At 40.9% G+C, this 26630-nt stretch overlaps 1 protein-coding gene across 5 annotated transcripts in view; it reads left to right on the top strand.

The window, feature by feature from the left end:
- The first annotated feature begins 1473 nt into the window (after positions 1-1473).
- Positions 1474-26630, top strand: part of LOC125767530 (uncharacterized) — a 37229-nt gene continuing 12072 nt past the window's right edge. For 2 of the 5 annotated variants that reach the window (XM_049434201.1, XM_049434197.1), the window contains exons 1-2: positions 1474-1677; positions 2580-3418. In XM_049434201.1, the coding sequence (XP_049290158.1) occupies positions 2795-3418 (624 nt within the window). In that variant the 5' untranslated portion in view covers positions 1474-1677; positions 2580-2794. Of the gene's footprint in view, positions 1767-2579; positions 3419-26630 lie in introns of all 5 variants that reach the window. The other 3 variants (XM_049434200.1, XM_049434199.1, XM_049434198.1) reach the window with 3 other exon arrangements.

Below are 26630 nucleotides of genomic sequence, written 5' to 3'. Positions count from 1 at the left end.
GTGTTTCGGTGTGTCATTTTTGAAGATGCTATTCACTTGCAAGGGGGCCCTCCAACGAACTCGAAGGCAAATCATTTCGGTCCTAATGAGGCATGATGTTCTACGATTGATTGCTACAGATGCTGTGAGCAAGCGGCAGGAGTAATGCAGAACACACTCGAACACCTTCCGATAGATCAATCATAGCGAGACAAAAGCTCTCGGTGGCCTGATCCGAGGTAAAGAACACGGCAGATGTGCTGGAATTTCCGAAGATGCTTATATCCTTCAAAAACCCTACCACCTTCCCGCTAGGGTCAAACGTCATACTGACAAGTTTTCATTATTCTAATAACGGTTCCATCCAAATGCATGTCACACCGGCCATCAATAGAACCTCCGCTGGTACGTGTATCATCTTCGGCCGGGTGTCGTTTCTTGTCACGATCCGTGTGCTGAGAGGAGTGTCGAAGGTGAACTCGTTCCGTTGCAGTTGCACAATTCTTGCCACACTGCCTGCCTGTCAATATATCGATCCATCAGGCTGGGTGGGACGATCCGCACGGTACAAGCGGCTCATAATCACTCCTGTGCGGACAGTTTATAGCGAACGAGCTGGTAAATAAACAGCAACAGTTTATTTGTTGCCATTGACTCACATTCCATGCAAAATGTTTACCCGTTTGAAGTAACGAAGGAAGAATAGAGTACTGAGCGATACACACCACTAGTGCCAGGATCGAATCTGATCTTGATCGATCGCTCATACCTTAGACAGGCTATTGGATTGTAAAATTAATGTTAATAAAATGTTCTGTGATTTTTTATGAAAAACTGGTGCAAAATTGCTAGAACTACTGGTATAAAAATAATTATAAATAATATTGCTACAGGATACTTAACTAAACTTTTTTACTGAGATCTAGTTAATTTTTTTAGTTTATTAAAAAAAGAAAAAAAAAATTGTAAATGAAAACAAAAATGTTAAAAAAATAATAAAACTTTAGAAAGACTTGCTTAACATCATGAAATGATTTAATTGTTGTCTAACAAATTAAGATAATAAAAGAACTGAACGATTAAATGCCATGTTCTAAATACTTTCAACAAGTTTTCAATAATTCAATTCAGAGCGAAAGAAAACAATCACAACGAACAACGAGCGCGGGAAAGGTGATGGCGCCTATCATATCCACAGCTGATCACCGTTTTAACCCAGAATCTTCAGCACCCGATCATCGAAACGAAAGCAAAAGTAAAGGGGGAAAAATGTTTAAAGACCCCCTTCCTCCCTCTCCACCCCTTCCCCCCCCAACACCATAACAAGTAACCCGATCGATACACGAAGCAAAAAGCTTCACCTGGAAAGCTCCGATCGAGTTCGACGATCGCGCGTCCCTTCGTGAATGAACGTTTCGCTTTCGTTTGCAGAACGTTTGGGGATGTTATGTTGCTTTGGCAAAGCTGATGTCTTTCTTCGGCACAGCACCATTCGGCTTCAGTCGTTCGCTGTCTTTCGCTCGTTGCGGTCACTCGTCCCGTAGTGGCGGGTTTTTGTTTTCGAATATACCGGCCTATCTCCCCACCTGTACCGTGGGTGCGTGCATTGGTACAGGTTCGCGTGTTTCTTGCACCGCTCGGTGGTTGCAAATGGTAACGCATGGCCGAAGGGTGCGTTTGCTGAGTGTTTGTGGCCAGGTCGGTTTGTTATTTCTCGCGTGCATATTTCGAATGCCTTTTTCTTCGTCACATTTCACGTGCAATTGGTTTGTTTGTTTGGCGTTAATGTGAGTGATTTGGAGGAAAAATGATGACCGCGTGAAGGATACGTTCGAGTGTCTTAAAAAAACGGTAGCACGACAATCACGGATTGTGTGCGCTTTTTGTGTGTGTTCCTATGTGAACAGTTTCATGGACAAAGAAAGAAGCAGCGCGCAAGACAAATGTTTGCTTGACCTCGGACAACGTTGGCACGAGGTGGTTTTTTTCTGTGTGCGGATGTATGAAATGTGTGAAAGGAAAACTCGTTGAAGCCATTTTTTTTTAGAAAAAAATCTCATCAGTAATAGTCTTAATGGTGAAAAGTAAATTTACGAAACATTCGATAAATTATAAATATAAATTATCAAAAGTGTTCTGGTTTGCTTAATTTTTCAAAGATTTTGTTCATGTTAAAAACAGTTTCTTTTTAACCAAAATTGATAATTATTACAATGACCTTTTTTCAATTTTTATACAACAATGTTATAAAAAAACCACTTTAAACTTGTAAAAATTTCTTGAAAAAAATAGGTAGTTTATCTTTTTTTATTCCTTTCCCATAAATTAAGCTCTTAATTTCCTTGTTAAGTTAACGATCTTTATAAAGGTATTTAATTAAGCTTCCTCAATAAATCGAAGCATGACGCTCGTGGAACCCACATTGATTCATTTGACTTCATCTCAATTTTACGGCCAGACAGTTTTGGTTCCGCGTGAATTTTCTTTTACAAACAAACAAAGGCATCATAAAATGTCACAATATTGATCGTTTTTCTCCAATTTGTTCGCTTTCCTATTGGATTTTTTCTTCTGTTCGTTGTCCGTTTACGTTTTATTAGGCGATAAAAAGTATTTAGTGAAGAAAGTGAAACAAAACAAAAATAAACCCGCAAAACAACCTTCGCGGTATCGAACGGTGTCGTTATTGAGGAAGGAACCGCAAAGCGGTAGTGAACAGCCGACTAGCAAGACAAAATACTTCCGAAAATAAAACACTTGCGAGCAGAAGGAACAACAAAACAGAAGCACCAACAGAAACATACGAGCCGAAACAATGGTGAACAAACAATACAACGTCCATAATCCGAAGCTGCACAAATCGAAACCTGGACCGGGTGGTGGTGGTGGTGGAGGTGGTGTCGGAAGTGGTGGCAACAGTGGACACAGCTCCCCGTCCCCGTTGCGTAGCTGCTATCCGATCGTTTCCACGCGTCCGACCGGGGCCACCGACGAGGATGGATTTTCCGTGGAAAGCGACAGCAACAATCTGTCCGACCATCAGTCGGCAACGGGCGGAGGTGGTGCGGGCGGGTATGGTGTTGGTCACCCACGGCAGCTGCCACCGCCACCTCCTCCACCGACGCATCGGCATCGTGGCACACAAAGTACGCAGCCTCCTCAGCAGCAGAAGCCACAGCAGCAGCAGCAGCAGCAGAACAATTTAAACATAAGCCGCCGTTCGGCTTCGGCGGAGCTGGTGCGCGAACCGGAGGAGGACGACGATGGGTTGTACGGGCGTAATATTCAGTTCTACAGCGAGGGCCGAGGAGTCGGCGAGGCGGATGTGGTGGGTGAAAGTGGACATACCGGACGGTTCGGTCATGGACATGGCGGCAAGGAGCTAACCATCAGCGACATTGGCCGATTTCAGTACATACTGCAGATGGACCGAGAAGTGGTGAGTGCTTTCAGTAATTTTTCTTTCAGTAAACAGAAAAGGAAAACCCACATCTGATAGACTTTTGAGGAGCAAAAATCAAGACTTCTTCACTAAAAAAAATTCTCTTAGATTTTTTCCATTTTCTTCATTTGTTATGATTCAATTTTTCTGTTTGGTTTTGTATAAAGAACCACAAATTTTTGCTTTGCACAAATTTTCCACAAATCTTTCCATTCGAGAAAGATATTGTAAAGAAAAAGATTTAAAAGTTGTATGAATTTTATCATTTATAATTGTTTTATCAATTCTTTAGAACTTCTCTTTAATTTGATCAAAAAAACACGCTGAAAAATTGGACAAATTTATACTTTTTTGTTTTCACTAAAAACAAATCTACATATTGTAAACTGAACGTAGACAAGACAAGGAACAACAAATCGCAGTTTTGTTTATTTGAACTAAAGTAACAAAGTCGTGACCATTCAAGGATCTGGAAATCGATAGAAAATGAGATGGCATAAGATTTCAATCTGCCAAAAACAACTCATAGCGTCTCCCCCACCCCTTCTGAAACCGGCAAGCCCATCACAGCTCGTTCCAATCAACGAAAACAGAACAGGAGATTAGTTTTGTGACATTTACGAGAGCAAAACGGCGCGCGCACACAAAGCACAAGCCAGGCAGCACGGTTTTTGATTTGGCGTCAACCGATGTCAGCCTTTTGTTCGGCTGCAATCGAAGGAAATATCAAATCAAACGGTTCGAAACTTTCCCACCAACGCACCAACACCGTCGTTCGCACGCAATATCACACCGATCGGTGGACACTTCCGTTCCCAAAAAAACAAGAGAAAAAAAACCCGACGTATTAAGACATCGGATCGTCAGCCAACACTCGGTTCGGGTAGTACGAGGGTCACCGCAATGATGATTTGCGCGTATGGCCTCGATCTGTCCAAAATCTCATCACCGAATAAATGGGTTGGTTAGTCCATTTTTGGTGATTTTTTTTAAAACACACACACACACACACAAGCCTCTGTATGTGTGCATTCCTTTGTTCAACACTTGCAGCAGCGTGCAGCAGCGATTGAATACGCATAAACGTGCAGCATAATGTGTTTCACACCGGTTGTTGAGTTTTTTTTCGTTGTTGTTTTGGGGAGTAGCTAAGTTAAGGTAGTCGAAAAACCCGAAAAAAATTGACAACAATTCAACATCCAACCAGCCCTGTACTATCTGATGGGCAATCAATCAATGTGTCATGCAAAATTAGCTCTTGCTCTTGTTTCCTTTGGACGCACGGCACACTGAGAGTAAGGTGATGTGCACGGGCACGCGTAATTGAACCTGGTGGGACATTACTGATGTAATGCGGTACCTCTCGGCGGACTGACACATGGGTTTTGGGTGTGTTTCTTGCGTATTTTTTTTTCGCACGAAAATGTCACAGACGAACGCTCAAAAGTAGGTGAAGATGGTGAAGTTCATTCATTGGCGTGCCGTCAATGTGAACAATGCGTTTCGCGTTGCAGAAATGTTGCATCATCGGTTTGTTGCGAGCGGCACGTTGCTGCTGTTCATTTAAATTCTGTTGTTAAAGATCCGTGTAACAATAAATCTTTTGCGTTAAGCGGCTACTTTAAAATGTGTTGCGGAAAAGTATAAATCATAAAAAGGTGTAGCAAAACAAATGGAATCGTTAGCAAATAAATTAAGATTCCTTGATCGAGTTTTTTTAATCCCAAAATAACAACAAGTAACGATAAAATAAGTAACGAAAATGACATCATATTTGTCACAATTTATTCAAATAAATATTTTTAAAAGCGTTTTAAAGTAGTTAATTTTTTATTTGCAAGCTATTGTTCTGTAAAACAAAATTTAGTTTGGCACGAAAAACATCAGTTCGTTTCATATGCAGCATTTAAGTCACTAGCGATTCGTATTGCTCAGATTTAAAAAAGCTAATTGATTTCAGCGTTAAATTGATTGTATGATCGAACTTTTATTTGTCAAAATTGCAAAATTATGCAATCAGTATGGAATGTGCCCAAAAGCAAGATTTCAATCAAACCCCAACTACCCAACTATGGACACTAATGCTTTGTAATCGATGCTGGTTGTATTATTTATTTTTATCCCTCCCTCGAACCAACAATTCCTTTTTCGTTTCATACGGCCGCTTCCAAGCAGGAAGTATTTTCCACACCTCGTTATGACGCCTTGCCTTCTACGCCAGCAAAGGGTCAATGCGGGTCGATGTCGGTGCCAAATTCAACAACTTCTTCAATTCTCCTAACGGCCGTATCCAGTGTCCAAAAAAAAAAAAAACAAAACGCAAACACAATACATTCGATAGCCAGGGCAAACTAATGCTCGCGCATGGTCGCACTCAAGTCATAAATGCTTCGACAGCCGTGGGGCTCCCGTACCCGTACGAGTGGGAAACCGAACGGACGGATGACGGATCTTAGCGCCCTCAAAATCTTTAATTGGGCACGGGTCTTAAGCGTGTGTACGTGTGTCCATCCGTGGCATGCCGGTCTTCAAGTACGCTGCAGGCCAGCGAAGGGGCATGGAAACCGGGATGGAACCGGGTGCCATTTTGTTTGGCGGGAATCGCAGTGAATGATTTGCATTGTTCACGGCCGAGAGCCGTTTCGTGCGATTTGGATTGGTGATTTACAATAAAAGGAAATTGGGTAATGGATTATTTAGGAGAAAATAGAGAGAAAGATTAGCGAAAGAATTAATATCTGTACCGGATTTGCTAAATATGGAGAGCTTTTTTTGGGGTAACAGATAAAAAAGACATTCACACGAATGGCTTCCGAAGAGATAAGTTTCTGAAACAAAATACTTCGGTACGGTTAAATTTCAAAGTACTTTAGATTTCAAATAAAAAATACAATAACAAAAAATCATATAATTAAATTGGCTTTATTGAAATGTTCTAAACATCAAATAATTAATATCGCCATTTAAATGAGTATTTAATGTTGCTAATGAAACCAATTCAAGCAGTTGTCTTCTGCTGCACTAAACTACCACGAAAGGTCACTTCATATCATCACTCATTTGCATAGCATTTACCAAAGAAATCTGAGCCCTATTCGTTACATTTCCTATCCACCCCAGGTCCATCAGCTTGCCAATCCCACCTATGATGGGCATATTTCACAGGGCACTGCCGTACCGGTCGACATTACTCAAAACTGTGCCCAATTTTGTAATGTCAGTGGAGCACACCAGGCGGCATGGCGTCTTCGCGTGTTTTGTTTTTCGTTTTATTTTTTCATTATGAACCGTTTACCGTATCTTCTCCATCAATCTGTTCAGTGTTGGCAATCGCTCGGCACGTTTACGTGAGGGTGGCCACGGGTAAGACAAAAAACGTAAGAAAAAAAAACCACTCAACGCCACCACCAATCTTACGATCTTTCCTATTCTAGCAAGCAAGATTTGTATTTCCACCACGCTTCCCACGCTGGAAACTGAAGAAAATCTAGATTCCCAGCCAAAAAAGCGACAACAAAACACACGCACTCCCATCAACCTACCCAAAAAAAAAACACAAAATAAAGCGGATGAGAAACAAAGACGAAAAAAACATCAACCTTCTACGGTGCCGATGGAAATGCATCTACCCTTTTGTGCAATGGAAACCCCCCGTTGGTGTTACCACGCACCGCTCCGCATTAACTGTTAATGCACATTTCTTGTGCCATACCCATGTTTGAATTCTCCCATGGCTGTCTCGATGCGGGGTGGAAAAGACACATAAAGGTTCGGAGGTTTTTGCCCCGACTTTACGGCTGCTGAAACGGTTTTAAGTGATTCTGCCACGAGGCGGTTGATGTAACGTTTGCTAGAAGGTTTAAATGCAACCATAAAACTGTTTTATTAATTTCGACGCTTTACATTTAAGAGAATCAAATACCTTTTTTAAGAAAAGTATTTTATTTGTAATTTATAGAATGCCTGGATTTATTTTCCCTTAAATACTCAAACGATTCGTGTTAATTCAATCGAAAGACTTAAATGACTAGTTAAGACACGAACCCGGCTCAACGCTAGCAGCTGTGAAACAAAATGCAAAGCAATCAATTTCCCAACACTAAACGAACGGAAAGGGGGGCTGTGATCAATTTCGGTGCAGCACTTGATGCACCCGGGCCGATCTGCATCATCATCATCAGGTGGTTGTTGGTAAGCAAATACCGATTCGGATGCATCTTCCCATCGGCAAGCGGTTCGTGCCGCTTCGTTGTAATCGCTCAAAGGTCAACCACAGCCGGTCGTGACTGAGCTTCACCGCGAACAAAGCTACACGCCACAATCGAACCGCTTGCAAGGGAAGAATTCACCCATCACGCCTGCAGAACCGAATTTTACCGCTCGTTGAATGTCATCCAACCACTTGTTTCACACAGAACCAATGCTGCTCGATGTTTTGTGAATTTAACATCTTCTTTGCTTGGGAAGACAAATCATTTCGCTTTTATTTGCCTTCAAAATGGCAAACGGTTTTGGTCGTTGCTTCTGTTTTGTGAAAGAATGTTAAGCATTTTGGAGTTTGTGGGGAAGACAGTTGGAATATACTTCATATGGAAGTTGTGAGGAAATATTAGTATAAAAATTTATTAGTGAGAAAGTATAAAAAATAAGCACAAATGCACTAATAAACGCTCTTATAAATATTTCATAAGCTTCAATGAGTTCAAAAAAGCACTAACAAAATAAACGAAAAAAAAAACAAATTTTAGTCATCATCTTCAATCACAAATCGAAAAACCATAAAGCAAAATAAAAATCCGCATTTATTAAATGTAAAACATCGGCTTGCTGAAATATGATAGGAAGCGCACAATTTCAACTTACCTTCGAAAGTTCAACCGCAGCGGCAGTGACCTTCGATACATTCCACCCGGTACGACCCGGTTTTGCCAGTTCATTCCACCGCATCAAACCGAACGATAGCAAAAGTTCTGCCCTCGGTAACTGGCCACGCTCCTTTGCGCACGAACTGAAACTGAAAGCTTGAACTTGCCGGTTCAGCAAAGAAAAAAAAAAATACGCGTTCAAGAACCAGCTCGCTGCGAACTCTTTCCTTTAAGCAACATTTCTTCGCTTCTTCAACGTATGATATCCGCCACCTACCCGATTCCGAACGTTATCGTGCTGTGTCGGATCGAGTTATGCAAAGCAGGCCGGACTCCACCCGCTGCCGGGTGCCAAAAATAAATTCTAAAACTGCCAACGCGCTCAACATTGTGCGGTTGGCACTGTTTTTTTTGCGAGATAGATAGAGATAGATAGAGGAAAAAAATAACTCACATTACCAGCAGCAGCATCATCAACCATAGCTCTGAAGGCCGGTTAGTGGAGAGAAATGTACAAAATGAAACAAACAAACAAAAAACCATCCTTCATCTGCTTGCAAATATGTCTTCGGTGGGTTGTTTCGCTTCTATCCTCTGACTGGCTAACACAGGCCCGGGACGGGCATCGTTCAGGGCCCACCTAATGCATCATAATTCGGTTCGGAATGCTGCCAAAGTGGTTCAAGAGCACCGTGCGCTCGTCAAATTGATCTTCTCGAAGGCTTTCGAAGCGATTGGAAAAGCGATCATTTCGCACACATTGCGCAAACATTTTGCCGTATGGGAGAAGCGGTCAGTGCAAAAATAAAATCAGGAGAACTTTATTGTCCCATCGTGGAGCAAGTGGAGATTCAATTCTTTCACCTTCTACCTTCAACAACTTCAAGTGTCTACAGGTTTTTGCATACCTGTTAAAGCGTGTGTAGACAATTTAAATTCATAAAACATATTCATTAATATTTATAACCTCATTTTAAATTCCAAAAAAGGAATAAAAGAAGACTTTACAAATTAGTCTACGAACTTTATTGTTCCAAAAATGTAGAGTGCTCCACAACCCTTTTGCCCAAGGAGTCATAACCTTCTTTTTATTTCAAAAAGGAGATGTAATAAATGTGATAATTTTATTCCAAATTTTAACCTTAAAACACCCTTCTATAAGACGGATTACTACACAAAAAGCGCACTTGACATTGACGGTTTGAAGATTTGTTCGATTAAAGCCAATTCCATTCTTTAACGATCGCTTCCAATCATCACACAACTCGAGTTGAATAGTTGTTGAATCTGTTTCAACACACTTACGACCGATCGTATGCAATAATAAACAACCAAATGCAACACTTGGGACTAGCAGCACCAACTTAGCATAATGTCTTCCATCCATTGCTTCACAACGAGCCCAGTTCCTATTCTGCGGGTGAAGAAATATCTTGGAGTTGCCGGATGCAAATCAAACCTCGTGCCTAAACTTGACCATCAACGGTGGGTAAAATTAAGCACCCTCCGAAGGTGGAGATGTTTTGCAACGTTTCGATCCACTTCGATCCGATTCGAAGCGAACTGTCATCAGGCCACAACTCGTCCATTCCGATCAAACAGCAACGGTGAGCATCCAGTTTAATGGGTTTGCTAGGCCCGAAGCTCTTAGCGTTGACATTGGTTCCGAGTTCCAAAAAATGAACCCCCATGTTCGTCCTTCAACTGGGCGCATGCCAACCGAATGCTCCAAACATATGCTCTCGCCAACCTACCACCGAGTCAGATGGGCTGACCAGCAGCCGGGGCACGATCGCGACCCCTCACAAAGTCAGAGTTCAAATGGACCGTTCTGTAGCTGAAAGATGCACGATAACTATGCGTTGACATTGAAAGTGGTGGCGCAAAACCACGCTTGTTTTTTGGGGCCAAAAAGTCAGTCTGCTAACGAGGGTGAGAGCTAAAAATATAAATGTATATTTATGAGCAGCGAGTTCCTTCTTTTTGTATGTTGCTCTTCTGTGTCTGTGTGTGGGTCCTGCTTCCAAAATCGAACAAATCGTTTATACGTGGATGTGTGTTTGGAAGAAAAGTATTGTGGAAGATAATGTGGAATGCGCGATAGTATCCACACAAAGTCGTTAGGTTTTGTTCCTTCCCTGCTGATCATGTGTGTCATCAGCATCGTTAAGATGACACAATTTGAAAGCATTGACAAATGGTTGAAGATCAGTATAGGAATTCTGATCTGAGTTTTTGAGAAGAATTTGTGTTCATTGAAGAAATAAGATCTTTGATCTAACTCTTTGATTCGGATATGATTCCGGACATATCCAGTTCGCCAAATGTCAGAATTTACGAATCGTTAACGTCATGGGTTAGTACCTTCACAGCCGAAGATATCTTCTAGAACGTATAAAGTGACGTGCGAATTGCAGGAAATCCGAACGATCGCAAACTATCCCATCTGCAATGAAAACCACACGTTCAAGGATTCACTTCAAGGACTCGTCGATTGTGATTCATTCATAGGAAATACCCATCGCAGTACAAGTGCGATTTGCAATCTCCGCTCGGTGCGGATAAATATCTGTCCTCGGCGAACTTGTCACTCGAGGACCTTTCGGAAGCGCGATCGTATTCGCTACTCAACAGTCATCACGGGAACGTTCGTGGGGTTAACGCAGATGAAGGATAATGTTCTGCTGCGGTACAGTTACCGCGGCCAACGGCGAAAGGCACCCGGGTACTATTTATTACATCATAAAGTAGAGCTGATTTTATAACCGATCGCCTCGAGCGCATTTGTTCGCTGAAGATGATGAAGATGATCTTTAGCGGCAGCAAACCGTTCTGGGGGAAGTTTGCTTAATATAATCGAAAATGCTTCATCTCGATGAGGGTGTGTTTGCCCTTCTCTTTTCCATCGCGAAACTGGCCTGTTTCTTAACCGTTCTGAGTGTGGTTTACAGTCGTGCGGGATGATTTTTTTTTTTGCAAATCAAAACGGAAATGTTCGATCGATACGATATTAATATATTTTTTATAATCTACATGAGTAGCGAAGCGCTAGTTTGAATGTGCGACACGAACACGGGGTAAGATCGAGGAAACATATTTATGGTGCTTTATGGCAGACTCCGTCGAAGGATGCTCGATACGTTAAGGGAATGTTATTTTGAGTCGTTAAGGCAGTAAGTTATAGACCAATGATTGTGGCGATCTTTGAGGATCTTTTTAATGTCAAGACTTACTCATGCGTTTGAAGCAACAATGACTAATTAAAATTATATTTGTGTATCCAAGTCTGGTGCATTACAAATGCTTTTTCTCTCATCAGTATCATCGTTAAAAACGCAACTCAAAATATTGATTCTTCATTTCACCTTGTGTGCAAAATCTCGCCACACATTACCTGCCGCACTCATCAGTGCGATTGATTTACGACCGTTTAGGTTAATTCCACGTTCAATTCCGTATGATTTACCGCTGGTGAGCTACCGTTGCTGTTAGCTGCTAATAATCAAGCTACCGACTGCCAAGGACACTGATGCTAAATACTACCGTCGAGTTCATTCTCTTCGTCCCTTTAATTTCTAGGGTCCATCAGGCTCAACTACATGGATTGACATTGACCAGCTTTTAAGACGAATGTATCCTTCAGTTGGCTGGCTTTTAGAAAACCGCAGAAAATGATTCATTTGTGCGAAATTAAAACCTTACCGCACCGCAAAAGGTTTCAATTCCTTTCAATAACCCAGCAGCAAAATTAACGTATACAATGCACAATGTTTTGTCACGTATTGAACATTTGTGCCGACACATGCATATCGTCCTAGAAGCTTGATTACAAATCCAACCAGCTCGATCGTTAAACAGAAACACAAAGCAAAAAGATTTTTTTAAACCAAACAGTAAATAGTTTTACAGCTGCAGTGTGGTAGATAAATCGTACCCCGTTCAACTGACCTGGGTCGATGCAGTTTCAACCCTCACTTGCCTATTAGTGCAACGACAGTGTGCAGTGTCGTTAAAACTGAAACGAAACAAACCCCGACGCTTGCATCTGTCAGCCGTCGCATCTCAAAATTCCATCCACACCGGACGGAAGATACGGGGAAGACACCGACTACCGAACCGTCAGCCACACGAAACTAGTTTTCCTTGGATCAATGCCACGCATTTCGTCCGGGGGAGATGCCGCTACGATCGTAATTTCATTAGCATAACTCATTCGGAACACTGCATCGGGTGAACCAATGAGACACCAGGGAAGGTAGTATCGGGTCCGATTTAGACCCGTGGTATGCCCCAGCTCGCCCCAACCGGTGTATGGACGGTTCTGCATTTGAATAACTGGAACAAAGTAGATGATCGCACGAAACGCAACCGTACGAGCGGGCGGATCGCCTTCGAAACCTGGGTCTCGCGTTTGTTCGGGAGGTCAAACGAACTAGCAACCGGTATTATGACTCTGTGTGTTGTTTTACAGCACGATATCCGGCCCCAAAAAAACACTAATCACCAAACCGCGGGGGGAGAGAGTTCGGGTGTTTGTCGAAGATAAGACGTACGAAGCGACGTTCGTCGCTTACGGAAGCATTGAAGTCTTTCGTTTTTTCTCTTATATCGAGCGCTTCGAACGTTTTGCTGAAGAATGATTTGCGGTGTAGCGACAGTAGGAGATCGATTTTTTTATGAAACGTATGTGAAGATTTATGTTTGTGAACTTCAAACATAATAAAAGGGAATAAATAATTTAATATACTAAATAAATTTAAAATATTTAATACCGGAAAACTTGTATTTTAAATTCAAATTTTCAATTCATAAAAACATAACTTCTCCACTCAAACAATCTAAGTAACATCTACTACCATTCGACACAAAGCCAATGACAATGACTCACAATTCCACCCCGCTTGTGTTGCATTCGGAAACGCAGCAAGACAAATGACACACCAAAAAGTACCGACGCATTCACTCCACTCTATCGCAAAACCGTATATCGCCTTTATTACGTGACTAATCACACCATAATGCCACACCACAATGGCTTATTTAGGAAGAGGTACACAGGCCTAATGTGTCCGTACGAATTGCAAACGACAGTGGAATGGAGCAAAAAATCGTTTTGCTTCCAAACGGCTTTGAAGGTACTATTCCGTCCATATTTCGCTTGCAAACATGGCCCGCTGGGACAGACGTGGCAAAGAGAAGCGCGGAAGTTATTTAAACACAGCATAAACTCGACATACACACATACTGGGCACTGTTGTCTATTGTTCTGCTAGCGTTTTTTTTGTTGTTGCTGCCCAGTTTAGGTGTGGGTGAAAAACCAAATACTTGCTAATCATTTGCGAACGCATGTTTTTCGCAACATTAAGCCTTCTAATAACCTTCCTGCTGCAGTCTCGCATTCACACAGCACGGTGTCGGACAACGGGTGTGTATGTTGGTCGGTTTAGGAATCAGTCTTACTTTAATAGGTGTCTTGCAGTTGGAGAGCTGTAGTACGAGAAGGCTCACTACGTTAGGAGTGTGTTGCTTCAGTGTGAAACAATAGCCGTAAATCCATGATGTTCATCAGTACGCTGTACGGTGCATAGTTGCTTACTCGCGTGACAAACAAGATCCAGACATGCACTTCCCGACAAAATTACCTTTTATGTCATTCGCTTTAGACGAGGGAGCGTGTACATATGTGTCACCAAACGAAGAGCTGTTAATTAGCTTTGATTTTATAACGAATATTTTCAAATGTAAATTCATCTTTCCAGCGATCTTTTTTTTTATTAATTCCTCATTATTCAAGAAGAATAAATCGATCTTTAAATCTCTTCTTTTTCTTATAAAGAGAAGTTGAAAAAAAGTTAGTTTATGATTAAATTTAAGTCAGTAATTTAAGAATGTTTTCGTCGTAGAACGCATTAGAAATTTAAATTCTCTTTGACAAGCTGATTTAAAACACCAAAATCAAGCATTAAAAACAGGAAGAAACAGTTTCTTGTTTTTTTTTGCGCTTCAACGATTGCAACAATAATCAACCACGGGTTTCTCGTGTTGCCAACGTTTCAATCACCTGCCATCATCGCATGTGAAAGGCGAAAAAACGCACCAGAACGTTTCCTTTCCATTTGCAAAACTTCACATGTCAAATCGACTGATGTCCGCCACGCTCTCAAGCTGTCCTGGGATTGGATGGGTAAAGCAAAAATCGTGACCAATCAATTACTATCAACAGCGTATGGGAAGCAACGGGGCCTTTTGGATGGGTAACAAACTAGCACCTTCTATTATTTTTGGCGACATTCTAACCCCCCCCCCCCCCCCCCCCCCGGCGCGTAATGATGGTTCAAATAGAATAGCTTTCGTGTGCGGCTGGTGGTTTGTTGTGTTTTTGGCGGCACACTTGCAAATTTATACCCGCTCGACTCCGTGGCTTAAACTAAAGACCAACCATACATGATGCGCAACCGCATCGAACCCCACATACTCGTGCCATCGCATTTGGGGTGCCATTTTCCACGCCGTTTTGCGCAAACGCTCGCGATCATCACACGACACCAGGCCGGGTCTTCGGGTGCTGATCGAAAACACGCTCGGTAGTCGGTCCAGTGGTCACTCCGACGAGCTGACGACCGTGGAATTACGAATCGGAGCGACCATTGCGCTACCAAAAACCTATATGGATGATGTCGTTGTTCGTTGCGCCATTCGGACACGTTGCTTTTGCGGATGCGCCGGGTGGTTTGCAGGATGGTGTTCAATAGGGCGGAGGAGTTGAGAGGGAGCGGCGTGGGGGAATGGAGGAGCTGGAATTGAAATGCACATACATACACGTCTTCAGTTTCGGTGGTGGCCGAATGACCGAAGATGATGAATTTAATCAGGTCGGACCTCGGTACAGTGAGTTGAAAGGTTTTGCCGGCGAATGTGCGATTTTGCCCAGTTGCTGTACGAATTCGTCATGGTCGATCCAAATTCTATGACTTCAACGAGTAATAGCAAACACGAAACATTGCGCTGTTTGACATGCACTTACTGGGACATTAGAGACGGTTGAATATAATTGATGAAGCATAGTTTCATGTTGTAGTAAATAATAAATTATAACCTTAAAAAAAAACACGAACAAAACATGACAGTTATCGGTCGTAAAAAGTCAATTGATTTACATATTTTAATAAGTTTAGCGAAAAGATTAATAAATACCTCATGTTTCTTTACCTTCAGTTTTAACATTTGTATTTTATTGTTCAGACTTTCAACATGGTTTTATTTACACGTTTAAATTATTTCTTTAAACAGCAAAATCAATAGAAGTTATGAAATCCTTAAATGACAGAAAATCATATGAAAGCTTTATTTATTGATTTTCATTCGGTTTTCAGTTTCAAATTTTATTTAACTTTATTTGTATAATTGATAATAAGAATTCGAAGTGCTTCATTGTTAAATTTATTTTAAACAAGCTTTTAATAAAGCTTTTCGGTGTAATAAAATCAAAATTCACAAAACTAACCTATCTCAATCCTGAGTAAACACTTTCGCTCTCCCATGGTTCGTTTACAAGCAGTACAAACCGCAAGAGAACCATTTCTTACCCATTTACACTCACCGTTGAACCGCCAACGAGACGCAATGAAAATTACACTTGAACCTGCGCTTTAACCGCAACTAAGCGAGAAGCGCTGATTTTCATCTTTATTAAGAAAAAGCCTTACCGAACCTAACATGCGAAACGATACCGTACACTGTAGGGAGGGAACACAAAAAAAAGGTAAAAAGAAAAGAAAAAGTTATAAAGTCCAATACCGCTTCAAATGTTACTACAACCAGGCACGACCCTGCCATGATTGGGCACCAGACCACCGTCGTCGGGTTATGTAAAAGTTCACGCGTGCAATTTTCATCTGGCGCAACGGATGAGGGCATCATAACCCGGAACAGGGCTAGACACTAGAGTTACAGACACAGCTTTAACACATACACACATGCGAAACACAGCAACGCCTGGCAGTGCGTCTCTCGGATGAATCTAACACAGTATGGCCACAGTAAAGGTGGAAAAACTCAACTGCAAAAGCCGTTTAACGGTGCGTTAGGGCCCTTCCCCGTACACGGTACCAATGGTTAGATGATGAAAAACCGTTTTCTACCCGATTGCAAATCAATTCACGATTGTGGAGCGAAATTTCGACACCGTGTCCACGTCTTCCACCAAACCGCAAACCGATACCTTCGGTCGGTTGTTTTCATTTTATGCTTGCATTTAAATCTTTCGTGTTGTTGTTTTTTTTTTTTGATGCTACGATCATGTGAGGAAATGATTTTCACCAACTATTTGCCTTGGGGGCCAGTGAAGAAGGCGAAAGTGGTGGAGCATAAAACCGTCCGTTCTTGCTGTAAAATGAAGTACAAAACTAACCGTTACTGAGTACAAATAGCAAAGCAACATGCAAAATCAAATGCACACACACTATTTGGTGTTAAGCTAATGAAACGGAACATGGCACAATGTGGATGTGGATTGTGTTTGATGGGTTTCTTTGGAGCCGTTTTTTTTTGGTTCGCACGCAATTCGTTGTCCTTGAATGTGCAAACGGACGTGCGATTGTGTGCAAACAAAACAAAACAAAAAACCCAAGACGTCTTTTGATTGATAATTCGGTGCCGCAACTTGTTCGGGCAAGTTCACTCAGCAAAGAGGTTAATGAACTTGTTTTCAAAGACAAATACATTAAACAATGTACATCGGTTTTGATTAGTTGTATGAATCAGATGACAGTTTCTAGTTATAAAAACAAAAATTTCTTAGTGTGATTATAGATAAAAGAAACTCCAATTGGATTATACTTCAAACAATGGGAAAAGCTTCATCATTGTATGGAGCTTAAAGCTTTTAAGCTTAAAGAAATCAAAGCAATCAGGATTTACATTAATCATCGATGTCTGATTGCAATTGTATTTGAATATAATTTAATAAAACTCGAACATCAAGTTAACTTAACACTGGTGTTAGTTTTTTTAAACATAATCAAAGGACATAAATAAAAAGTATAAAAGTTCAAACTTTTTCCTTTAATCTATAAATGTTTATAACTGTTGGTAATGCGTTAATAATGAAGAAACAGAAAGAGATTAATAAAGTGAAAATTATGAAAGTAAAAATATTCGGATTATACTTTATAGTTAAAGTAAGTTTATATCATCGTTTGTTGTGGGCTACGATCACTTGCATGTGGTAACCTTACTACACTTAATCAGCATTTAACAAATTTTCATGCTCCGATAACATCATAGCGTGAGTGTGCTGAAAATGTAAAGAATTTTGCACATAATTTAAACAACTTGTTATACTTACTTTGTCAACATTCCACTATTCGTTGCGTACCCCCACAAGATACCAACTCTGATTGGGGGAAATTTACTTGATCATGTCATCGACCATTGCTATCAAAAATAGTTTCTTCCCTTGTGGTATACATAACAGCGCTACACGCGATAGTATCATTAACCTCCTCCGTCGGCATTCGACGGCTAAAAACAAACATACCAGTTTCCTTCAAATACATTTAAAATATTCTGCCATTCTTATGCGGCCCACGTCCTGCCCCCGTTTCGATGTGCATTAAACCGCTCAGTCGGAATGTATACTAAAAACAAAACATAAAAAAAATGCAAAAAAGACTCTCACACTCTGCCGGCACTCGTCAAGTCGAGGCCCTTCCTGACTGACATACTTAACAACCAGCGGTGCTTGAACAATCCGATAACGATCGAAACTGAGACGCATCGAAAGCGAAACGCAGATTACATCAGCCATCAACGATCAGCGCTACCAGTAACATCGACCCCGTGTTGGGGAAATAGAAAAAAAATCGTAAAACTTCCCCCCCAAAAAACAGCATGCACTTCTGACAGCCATCTCGAGGGGATGCACCTTATCAGAGCGTCTGCCCCATTCCCCGATCCGGTGCATCGCTCTTACGTGTTGGACCGCTGCTTTTTGCTCTGTGGTGTAGTTTCGAAAAGAAAGCAAATGGGAAGTCGTCCCAGGTCAAGAGGAAATTTGCATAAGAAATCGATCGAAATAGAAACCTAAACGATTGGGCCCGGACGGTAAATTAGGTTATTGAATGGGAAGTTTATTGCTCGCTCGTTCGAATCGACGCACGGTGTCGGATCGTATGTTTTGCCGGATTATGATTACCCGAAACCTGTCACTTTCTGTTTACAAACAAACGGTATTATTTGTTTAATGATGCATGTGAATTGGGATGGGATTTAGTTGTTGTCACGTTTCTTGGAAGATAAATTACCAGTGAAAGTGTACAGTCTGCTGTCAGTAGAAGTAGTCTTCCCAACGATCTGCAATGGCTTAGAACACATTCATTATATTGTCTATTTTTATTTATTTTTAGAGCAGGAAAATCTTATATCTCATACCCCTATGGGTATAGGGAGTTTTGAAGTTTAAGTGGCAATGTTGGAGCTCTTTTTGAGGTCAGTTCAAGTTGAACTAAAATGTGTCAAGATACATTTGGAACAGCTCAGAATTTCTGGAACTTTGGAATTTCAGTTCTTAAATTGAGTTTATCTTGACTAGAATCCAGAAATGATTTAAAATTTGACACAAAAACATCAAAATCCTTGAGATGTCTAAATGTGGACATATGTCTATAAATCTAAGGTGAAGTATTTGAGGCAGGTGAGCTAAAATGAGACTTTTAGAAGCCTTTTTTGTATTAGTGACCTCAAATATTCCTAAAAGTTATCTCTTTTCGTGACATCTGAATTCCTTATTCTTGGATCAGAATAACAGATCAAGTTTGATCATTAAAACTAGATAGTAGAACTAAGACTCTTAAGAGCCAATCCAGTTAAAATTGGATCTAAAATCTTCGCACCAGACGAAGAAGATATAAGTATTTAGCTATATTTAGCAACAGATGCAAGTTATAGGCATTTACAACATCATCTGCCACGGCATTCTCATTTGAAGTACAAAAAGGGAAAAAAAGAAAACAATTCCTTTCTACCATCCTGACCAGCATGCTGGCGCCCGTGCGTAATTATTTAGCGCATCTTCACTTTTACTTTCACATGATTCGCAACCAGCCGACGTCGGGTGACGGGGAGCGCACCAAAGCCGATGGATGTCGCCGGCACCAAACACGGTGATATACCATTTGTCACGGCTGTACTGTGATCGATTCCTGGGGTGATGTTACGCACGTTTGTTTTTCTTCCTTTCATCTTTGCAATTCCCTTTTTCTTTCTCCTTTGTACGAATTGCTCGGCTTATCGTCGTGTACTTTGTCTTCATCTTCATTGCTCGGCCATTGGAATTTTGTCTTGACATGTGCGACATTCTGCTATTTTTCTAGCTCGCAAAACCGTAAGTGCTCATCACAGGTGCAACGATGAAATCGCTGTTAGTTGATGAGTTTAAGGGGGGTGAAAAATGGAGCCACGACACAGCACGATCCAACTAATAGACTAATGGTTTGCGGACGTGCCAAGCGTACCGAATGGCGTACCTTCAGTTTGCTTTTCTTTCACTTTGTCTTACAAAGTCGGCAAACCAATTATCATATTTTATTTTCTAAACAATTATTTGTGGAACTGAAATCGAAATGAAATTAGAAGAACAACATGGTTTTATTTAATTGTAAAATATCAATATTGCTGTAATCAATTATAAAATCCTTTATTCTATCAAAGAAAAGTGACAAGAAAAACGGTAAACATGGCCTCAAGTGTTCAATATTACATAGCTACGTCGTGGAATTGAAAATAAATTAAAATTAATGCTTTCAATTACATTGCATTCAACGACAAACACGTCACACGATTACCCAACAATCCTGACTAGACGCTGCATCGTATCATCACGGTCGAATTGCCAATCGCTATCAATCGGCCGAAGCCGCTTAAAAATCGTTTCCATCGATGCAGTCGCGCGTGTTGCATCCATCTGCAGCCTTTTTAATCCATGCCGATGGCGCCATCACCTATCAACCGACACTGATATCGGAGCTTTTCTCGCCCCCCCTTTGTTTGCTTGATCGTTCGTTTTCCCCGTACGGCGAATGAACTTTACCTTCAGCTAAGCAATGTTTGCGATACCAACCAAACTTAACCGACCGTGGCCAATCACTTCCACTTCCCGAAACATCGGATGTTGAAGCATAAAGGTTTCCCATTCCGTCAAACGAATGAACATCACATTTTTCCGATTGGAAAACTCGCACACTCGGCAGCGAGACACGAGTGTCCGAGTGTTAACGCAAGCATCATAATTGGACCATCAGTGGAGCGGGTGGCCGGGCAGGGAAATCAATCGAACAATGGATAGTTTTTTTTTGTTGTTGAAATTGGGAATCAGTGTTAATAAAAAATAATGAAACGGTAGCGATTACGCGATTACCGTGGCCGATCCGTGTTATTGGCGGCTTTGATGCACGTTTTGCGGCAATCATAATGAAGGAAAATTAATTGAAAAGCAAACATATGGTCCACCCGCTTAAAGCGAAAAAAGATCGATTTTTGATGTGATGAGTATTTTTTTAGATTATTTTCTGTTGATTTATGTGTAAGATAAGTCAATCAATTTCATTTAAAGAAAACATCATCAAAAATTAAAGCAAATTCAGTGTATCTTCTATAAGTGCAATATTTTTTTATGGCTCAATTTTCTGCTATAAACTCACTTAGTACAAATTTCAAACTCCAAAGGAGTGTAATTGAAATAAAGTTGATAAATAGCTAAGTATACACTAAATAAAACGCTGTTTGTTATTTGTATTTTGAGTTTTTAAAATAGTTTCAATGATTTGAAATTGATCTCACCCCCGGCTACGCAATTTTCAGGGTTTCTTGTAACAAGTTCAAGTATTTGTAATGCGGATATGTTTTTCTAAAAGTCCAATAAATTCATTTTTGTTAGCCAATATTGAATTTTCTTAAATGACCGTCCAGCTGTGGCTTCAACCGTTCAGTTTATTTACAAATCTAATATTTTGCTTACAAAGGCTAATCAATTGCATTGTTGTTTCTCTTGCTTTCCTCACAGGTAAGTGCCCTACTGCAGCTTATGGGGAAAATTCCAGCAACTGCTGAAGGCTACTCTCAGGCCAGCTAATTTCCCAGCCACATGTCACGGCTCAGGGTCATGCCAGGCGACACTCACTGACACATAATGACATTTTGCTTTCCCATTCTCCCATAATGAACGCCAGAAAGGCAGAATAATGGTAAAGTATCTTGTCTTTCGGGGTGGTAAGATTCCTATCGCAGTTCGTAAAATCAACATCCAAAGCACACACAAAAAAATGTCACCTTTGCGGCTTTATGGCATTGCAAAATCAATCAGTTTCCTTTTATTCGAGTAGCCTCGCTTGCTCGAAGCATTATTTTGAGCTGAATGTCAAGCCACCGAACACGTGGGGAAAACAATTAACGACTGTGGATAATTAGTTTTTATTTGATTTTTATAGCAGGGCAATAAATGAAGCATTTATTAAGCGGATCAAAAATTAAGTTTGGAATATAGTGTGAAACAGTATTGAAAAACATTTTTAATACAAATGAAACATTGCTATCCCTTAAAGAATTTTCACAGTGGAAAATGAAAATTACGTTAGGTTTATGTTAACGCTTTTCCATACAACGAAACCCTTCACCCTATCTGTTGATCGTCTAACGCCCCTTTAGGCTGATTGACCACCCAAGCAGCTGTGTGAACTAAACGAATAAACGAAACAAAAAAAATGCTTTTGTTCCGTGCGAAACAACGAAACCTTTTGCGTAATATACTGTCATTCGCGCCGGTGGCTTATGGGTGAGAAAATAAAACAATATCCATACCACTTTAACCGCGGTAAGCAACTGATTCGCCTTATGAAAGAATCAAAACTTCTGCCCACCGATGGTTGTAGGGGAGAGCTCAACAATATTGTCTCTTATGTTGTACTTAGGGAAGGCACTTAAAGCTCACTATGACGGCAATTGTTGCAAAAACAAAACAAAAATAATCACTTCAAAAGGCCACCATGTCGACAAGATGGTGTTGATGGAAGTGTTGTCTTTTTGACATTTGTGTTTTATGTTTCATTTGAAATATGTACACAACTGATTATGGGATCTCTCGCTCTCTTTCTGTCTCTCTCTCTCTCTCAGCGTGTTGCAAAAGCGATCTAGTTTACTTAATCATGCTGAACTCACAAACATCACACTTAAGCAAACATCTAAACAACGTTTAGACTGTACTTCGTTCCTTTTGGGGAGAAGCTTGCCTGCGGGCTGAATGCTCATAAAAGCGATGACAAACCCCTCGGTCCGATTCAGTCACGATCGAGATAGGTCAATAAAACTGTACATCTTCTCCGCTGTCTCCGGGAGGCAGAATTTATCGAAAACGAGCTTCGATCGAACCTGCATAAAGATCAAAGAAAATTATAAACCAATCGCCGGGTTTTCGCGCCGCGGCTTAAAAATGCCACTCGATGCGGCTTTGCGGAACGATTGACCAGCATTTACCACCCGGTATTGGTGGGCCGATTGTGACGAAAGAGAATCTTTTAAACGCTGATGGCGATAGAATGTTTGATCGAATCGAAGCAAAAATTCAATCTAAAGCTTACCCCGAACCGCCTGCATTGTTTGCCGAATGCGATGACGTGCGATCTCGGTTGCGATGAGATGCTTTTGCTTTTGCTGTGTGAAATGTCAAATCCGTTGCCGAAATCAACCGCCCACAGCAAAGTGGTGATCGATGAAATTAAGTTCAAAAATGATGCTTGCGAAATGAATGCGAAATATGGTATTCCCAGCAGAAAGGGAAAAGTTTGATTGAGAAGAGTTGAATGCAGAAAAGTGACCAAAGCGATTGCTTCATTATCATTTTTATGAAATAGTGGAATTTTATGAAATAGTGGAATAAATAACCTAACTAAACGGCACCAGTATTTAGACTACTCCAACCTCAGTATGACCTCAGACTCTTGAATCCTTTGACTTAGAGAAGATCCTCATAGATTTATGAATCGTCAAGGATTTATGGAGATATGAAGAGTCATGTATCTTTAAAATAAAGAGTCATTCAATCAGTTCAAAGATTCCACTCCATGAATCTGGATCAGTTCCATCCAACAGTGACTAGTGGTTAAGAATTGAAGGATTTGATGCTAAGAAATTGAAAAAATACTGAAAAAAATACTATTATTAAAAAATTATTTAAATGTTAAGTTTTTTTTTTTAAATAGCAACTTTTGGTGTCATAATGTCTACATAGTCATAATAGTTTTCGAAAACATTGTGACAACCGTAGTATATTTCGAATGGCATTCATGTGTCCTGATAGATGTATTGCAATACAAAACAAACTCAAGTACAGCATGCATTATTCAATCTGGCACAGGTACGATACGTACTAAGCCAGGTTTTGCAGACAATCCTTTAAAAGACGACCCAGATCGTGAGAGAAAATTTTTGTACATTTTTTGAAGAAGATCCCATAAACCTGTCGCACCCAGTCGATACACGCCGGAGCTCATGCTTCTCTTCGTATCAATAATTTACCAGTGTCGTGACAAGCTTTACCTTACCCTTTTAGGGGCACGGAGGCAAGCCCCTACGGATGGGAAACAACACATTTGCAGCTGAAGTTTCAGTTTGACATTAAATCGTTGGCATCGGGGAACTGGTTAAGATTTCATTACACACTGTCTAACGCGGATGCTTTTCGAGGATGATTCGGAGCGATTTCGTTACGAGCGTCAGAATTGGGGACAATTAAACCTCCGGCAGGGTGAGGAATTTCTGCCCGAATGGATGAACCGAACCTCGACACTTCTGTCAGCCTAATGCCGTTGGGCAAATGTCATGATTCGCCATCGGTTTTTTGGTTTTTTTCACTGGAGCAAGTGACGCTTGCATAAGTGGCTTCTCTATTAACGGCAAAAACACGGACTAATAAGATGGGACCGTGGACGTGGAAGTAATGCCGCACAGGGCCAGGGTGTAATCAGATGTGAACATGAGCCGCACAATTCACGCTCATGACACATGCAAAACGAGTTCATTAAAATGGACATTCTGCTGCTGCGACATCGCTGCTTTGCACTTCGTTAAACAGCCAATTGATAGAGGACGTTCGGAGACCCTTTCCCTTTGGAAGAGGGAACGTAAACACGGGGCTCTAGCGCTTACCGAGCGACATTGAGAGGCGAACATCGGCCAACAAGGCTGCGAAAGAAACATCGTTACTCTTTCACTTTCATCTATTGATTGTCAATCGTTGTGTGGCGGGCGATCGGTAACCAATGTTTGGTGTGTAAAATGGATCGTAACACCGTCCAAAGTGACATCAGCCTGTTGTAAATGTTTCCTTGAGCTAGAGTACATTCAAAAATTGATCACTGGAGCTGGAGCAGATAAAGTAATGTGGGATACAACAAAAAAACTGGAGAATGGTTGCCTTTCACAGAAGATCTCCGCTGAATTATTCACGCTGGATGGATCTGTCAATTAAATTATGAGTTCTGTATTCTTCTATTGTGAGCAAAAGCTTATATTGAATTGATAAGAGGAGAACCTTTAAAAATTACGTAATCAATTCAGATATTAAAAAAAAGGTTTTATAAATATGTACATTAAATGTTAAAGGACATTCCAACAGAAACTTAGGTTTACTAATCGTTGCTATAAAAATATTTACTTGAATATCGTGAAATAATAACCTACTCGAAATACTAAAAAATTTATAAGAAATAGTGTTCAATAATTTTGATTGACTATATACATGTTTTATTTTTTATTAAATTTTACATCTTTATTTGAGTCTCTTTGAGTGTCAGATAAGTTTTATTTTCCATCAATAAACTATGTTATTGTGCTGTGAAGTTATAAAAATTAAAACACCACCTACCCATAAATCATGTTTCAATTACCAAACCAACCCACCGTTTACTGTATAATAACAATATGGTACGGTCAGAGCACACAAGTGTGAAGTGTTGTATCGGTGAGCTTCGAGCGCCACAAAAACATTCCACTTTGATTGTAAGATGCTGCACCCATATACCCTTCAGTGCGACGCACTGTGTGCGGATTTTTATAGCAAAGGAATGTACCGGTTCCCTACAGATCCGACAGCGATTTCTGCTTCTCGGCAAACATTCTGCGCTGCCACCGCGTACGGTGAGGTCAAGTAGGAAGCCAAAAGCCATGGACGGCGTTGATGCAGCCAAGCCCATCGTTTTTGGGGGGAAGGTAGTAAGACAAAAGCGTACCAAAGTATGCGTATTAATCGTTTTTTTGCTTCGAGCAGTTTACTGGTAGATTTGGTGGTGAAATGTGCCGAGGAAACAATGAATAAGAAGAGCGTGACGACATCCTTTTGAAGCTGAACGGAGAAACTACACATGTAGGAGCTGTCAATTGTAGGCGGTTTTGCACGAGTTGTCTGTGTAGTGGAAAGCCATCAAAGCTCTTTGGCGTGTTAGTGCCTGACGGAGCAGTGGACATCATCGCTCTGTTAACGCAACCACTCGATTACGATAGCTTCCATACACGCACGTATCAAGTATAGGTTCAAAGCATATGACCCGCTCACTGGTATGTAGTAAGGTGTGGAAAACAACCAATCGATACCGATGCTTCGTATTCACTAGCAACAGCACCAGTGTCTAAGTGTATTGATCGCCGCCGATCTGACAGCAAGAAGTAAGAGCTACCTGTTAATGAACTGTCAGTGCTGGGGTGCTAATAACTTACCTGCAATCGTCAGAAATAGGCACGCCTTCGTATGGCGGCTACAGGAAGGCGTTGAATGTGCCTCCACACAACAATGATCGATTACTATTAGCGTCTTCTTGGATTCAAAGCTTCCGCTCGATCAACAATGCGCCACAATATGTGATCGATAGAAACTACAACAAAGTGCAGTAAAACTACATCTTAGCTACTTCCGGAAAGCTTTTAACACCATTTCGCGATACAGATCCTCATCGCATTTGCTCTCAATGGATTACTTCCGCACCTTATTATTTGCCCCTTGCCAAACGGAATTGTCCTTGTCCTTCGCCCAACACGCTCCGTCATTCCTTTTACCACACTTTCAGAACTCAATTTTGCAGCTCAATGAAGCGCACTTATGCTTTCGTTCTTGATTTTCGATCAAGAGCAGTTAAAGGTACAAACCTTTTAACCTTCCTGCCTGTTCTGCTGTGGCAACTTGAGCAATTAGAGTCCTCGTTTCCGACAGAAAAAGCATTGTCCAATTTCGACTGTTCACTAATTAGGGATCGGTACGAATCACACGACGTACCCAAAGCGTCGCATCATTCAAGGATCGT

Source organism: Anopheles funestus, chromosome 3RL (genome assembly GCF_943734845.2).
Source record: "Anopheles funestus chromosome 3RL, idAnoFuneDA-416_04, whole genome shotgun sequence".
Lineage (NCBI taxonomy): Eukaryota > Metazoa > Arthropoda > Insecta > Diptera > Culicidae > Anopheles > Anopheles funestus.
The sequence above is the reverse complement of the archived record's forward strand: the minus strand, read 5'-3'. Positions and strand labels throughout refer to the sequence as shown.